The 4,314-nt window shown below is 36.8% G+C and overlaps 1 protein-coding gene across 1 annotated transcript; it reads left to right on the top strand.

Moving 5' to 3' along the window:
• Positions 1 to 1,508: 1,508 nt before the first annotated feature.
• LOC121877626 (sugar transporter ERD6-like 4) lies at positions 1,509 to 2,344 on the top strand (the record flags this gene model as incomplete). Its single annotated transcript, XM_042383437.1, is given in 2 exon segments — positions 1,509 to 1,816; positions 2,039 to 2,344. Coding segments are annotated over 2 exon segments (441 nt in total), but the record flags the coding sequence as incomplete, so codon positions are not given.
• Positions 2,345 to 4,314: the final 1,970 nt, after the last annotated feature.

Raw genomic sequence — 4,314 nt, 5'->3', positions numbered from 1 at the left:
AACTCCTATCACTGTCTATATAATACAATGTGTTACTGATGTTTCCCAATTTAAGCAAGCACCAGAAATTATAAAGTATCTACATTCACATAATAAGGATTGCTAACATAACACAGTGCACCTGTGCCCTAAACTGTGCCAGGCGTTGACACCCCATCAAACCCCTTCTCTCAATCTCACCTCACTGTCCAGTAGACAACAGATAGATAGTAATTTGTTGAAACTGTAAAAAACAACAACAACAACAAAAAACCCATGAAATAAAGGTGGAACTCCTGCTCACCGATGTATTATTTTCATGGTATTGTTATTTAAAATAATTGTGTTTGACAACTTCATGATTTTTTTTTTGTTATTTACACTTTTACTATGACGATGCTTATATAATTAAATTACAAGGCATCTGTTGTTCATTGGGTCATAAATGCAACCCTGTCTTAAAAGGACACCATATGTAGAGGCACCAGCCCACACCCCCGTCACCCCTGAAGTAAGTGACAGTTACTTAATTTTCAGCAGGAGGGAGGGAGGGAGGTGCATGTGTGTGCAATTTTTGAGGGGAGGGGCTTGTTTTGTTTCCACAGTGGCCTATTATTTCATAAATTCTGGACAGTGAATAAGCATATATTGGTCAGACCTGTAGCACAAGCTGGGAATACCACCGAAATGTGTGGCAACATATTCTAATCATACTTTGTGTTTTATCCTACCTATTTATATCCTTACTTAATATAGTCTGCGTTGTAACTGTATGGGTATCTTCTTAACTCTCTCTCACCCCTCCAGACCCCCTGACCCTCCTCAACCCCGCATTACCCTGCCACCCACTCGCACATTGGCTCCAGTCATCCCCTGGCCTCCCTCTCTCCCTCACTCGTAAATGGTTTGGATTCAAGAGTTGATACTCCCGGGGTTCACACCACACAGAGAGGGTGCATTAACACCGTTGATTGTACCAGTTGGAAGTAGAAGAGGCTCTACATGTGATTTGTTTGTTAATAGTGTATAAATAAAATAAATACATTATATTAATGTGACCTATTGTATTTTATTTCAGGTACAGTAGCTACTGTATAAAGAAAAGCAAGAATGTGTATAAGTGAACATAGATATTTTTTTTAATTATATAATACTGTTGACAGTGTAGGAAACAAAATATCCAGAGAGGCATTACAAGAAGTGTTTTATAACATGTTTCAGTCAGTTCTTCTGTGCAAAGAATAATTAGTCAACATTTTAGCAATTATTATAACTATGCATCACTGAATGAACACTTATTTTATTCTGAGTTATATTATTTGTTGAACACCATGTAGAAGCATATATATAACATTGCTGGAAAAGATGTAAGGAGGGGAGTGATGCTTTCAAGAACATTAACACAAAAAAATGATGGGATATGTGAAAGAAATTCTTGTCATAAAGCATAATGTACATTACTTGAGGAAACACTTGTGCATTTCTCATCAAAATTCATTTTGTTTTATATTAACATAATTTACTTTTAGGATATTGTTTTAAAAAAGTGAATGGATTAAAGTGTAACACAAGTTTTGTTGTTGCCAATGTGGATGTCCCAGAAGAGAAATTTCACTAAAAGAAAAGCCCATGAACTTGTTATGTGAGATGTCCTAGAGCAGGATTTGTGTTGTCCTCCAAGTGATTTTAGTGAGGAGGCAATATGATGAGAGAGGAGGAGACCGTGGAGGAAGGGGAGGTGGTTGTGGTTGTGCCTGAGAGAGCTGTTCATGTTGGTGACCCATATCCTGGTACTAATGTTAAGGAAGGAGCTGATCCATTGGCACACAGGTTTGAGGTTTGTTGATTAATAGTTTTCCAGGTGCTTATCTGTCATATGCTCTAAAATTATGCTTAATATGCCCTGCAGAAATAATGTAGCATGGTAATGTTATTAAACCATTTGTGAAATAATAAAAAAATTATTATGATTTTGCTACTAGAGAAAAGAATGATTTTGAGTTTAGCATATTTGGGTGCCAAATATATACTTGTACTACCTTTGATTTTTTTTCTTCAGATAATAGCTGCCTGTGTTATGGGATTGAGTACATTCTCTGGAGGTGTACTGGAAGGCTACACCTCCCCTGCCATACCCACACTCCTCCAGGAAGGATCCACAGACAATCTTACTGAAGTTTCCAATTTTCTGGACACCAGTATCAGTGCCACTATCAGCCCAAGCTTCAGTAACACAACAGAATTTGATGCTTATAACAACAGCTTTCTTTTGAAACAAACTGAATCAGTTTATAACTCAGCTGTTGTTATGAATAATGGATCAAAGATCAGTGAACAATTAACTGATTTGTACCTTACAGAGGAGGTAAGAAAAGATTAAAATGTGCTTTTTTGAGTGACAAAATCTTTCTGTTTATCCTTGTGCAGTAAAGTCTCTTCTTAACTTAACATCACTCAACCATTAGTCTTTAATAACTGGATTTGAGAGCCATTTGATTTTTCTAGCTACATTAAAAAAAATCTGCTGACTATGTGGTATGGTTTGACATTGATTGACTAGTGAGGGACATAAGTAGTGCTGTGATTGGCTCTTTTTCTCTTCTCACTTTTCATTGTCTCCTATTTTGGTACAAACTGAAAAAATCTTAAATATATTGGAGCACATTTTCCTAAAGACTACCATAATAAAACCTGAGATATGTTCCAACAAAAAAAGTACTTCCCCAAACATGTTTCTAATGACAATATCTAGTGTACACAATAATTATAAGCCAATAATAAACACTAAATTTTCTTTTAGCATCATTAATTTAGTTTATCTCTTTGGTATTTGTTTGAGGGCATCGTGAAAGCAAAGTAAAATCAGTATTAAACAAAGAGTACAAAGCACACCCGGCCTGATGCTTGAACCAACGTTATCTTAACTCGAGTGTCTGTGACTGTATTATTCGTGCTATGTGAAAAGAAGCTGCCACAATTTAGGACGATGCAATAGCTGATCAAGGGTCAAGCATATGATTTTTTTTCGTAGAGAATGTATCTGCAGTTAAATACAGTGGTCCCTCGGTTAACGAACACAATTCGTTCCACAGAGTCGTTCGTTAACCGAAAATTTCATTAACCGAATCCATTGTTTCAATGGGATATTGGGCAATTGGTTCCAGCTCACAGAAAAGAAAGTGGGGGTGGAGGAGAAGGGAGAAGATAAGGAAGTGAGAATGGAGGAGAAATCACCTTTCAGGGGACCCATGCTTGATGCCATCATTTCACCAATAAAATTTTAAGTTCACTAGGTGTAATTCAAGATTATTTTATTTAAATCAACACTGCACTGCTCTATATATTATCAATATGTTAACGAAATTTCAGAATGACCAATAATTTCAATGTAAAAATGCAAAAATATTCAAGACACCAACAAAATCGATGTTCACTCCACTGTAACAAAGCCAGACTGACGCCTGGTGGCTGAGTCAAGCGTCTGATGGACGCACAAAAAACTAGTACCCTGTACTGCATATATTATCAATATGTTAAATAAATGTTAAAATGATTAATAATTTTAATATAACAAATGCAAAAATATTAGATAGCACATATTTCTTGATATTTACTCCACTGGAAACGAATGTAAACATAGAACAAATTACTGAATTGGCAGACTAGCCCATCATCTGATCAGCTGATGCTCACAACAAAACGTGATGTTCGTAAGGATTTCGTTAATCGAAGTTTTGTCCGTTAACCGAATTGAAGATCCTTATGGGAGGTAATTCGTTAACCGAAATTTTGTTAATTGAACTGTTCATTAACCGAGGGACCACTGCATGTCATGGAAGCCACACATCAACAACATTGCTAAAGCTGCCTCGCAAAAGCTGGGAATGCTGTACAGATGCCGTAGCTAATATTCTCTTGAGCGGTTACTTCAAGTTTATAAGGGATTTATTCGTCCTAACTTAGAGTACTGCTCTCATATATGGGGTGGTTCTTCTTCTGTCCAACTGTTAGATAGGGTGAAATCAAAGGCATTTTGTCTTATTAATTCTCTTCCTTTAGTCAATTTGGCATCCTGTGTACCTCTGGCAAGGCAGTGGGCTCGTAACACTCGTCTTGCCTGTGATGCCCACCGATTCTGTGTGGATGTCAGTCACACTAGAATAACTCATTGTAGTGCAGCATGCCCTTCAAATTTGCAGGGTTAGGTTCTCAAAATGGACTCCAATTGCCAAATCCGTGAATAACATTTGCTGACCGGAGGGTGGGGAGGTGGGGGTACATTTTTACTTGTGTACTAAGAGATTTATATTCCGTTTATAATAATAATAATAATAA

The sequence above is a fragment of the Homarus americanus genome, unplaced genomic scaffold, assembly GCF_018991925.1.
Source record: "Homarus americanus isolate GMGI-L3 unplaced genomic scaffold, GMGI_Hamer_2.0 scaffold45499, whole genome shotgun sequence".
Lineage (NCBI taxonomy): Eukaryota > Metazoa > Arthropoda > Malacostraca > Decapoda > Nephropidae > Homarus > Homarus americanus.
Note: the sequence above shows the minus strand (reverse complement) of the source record. Positions and strands in the feature narration are given on the sequence as shown.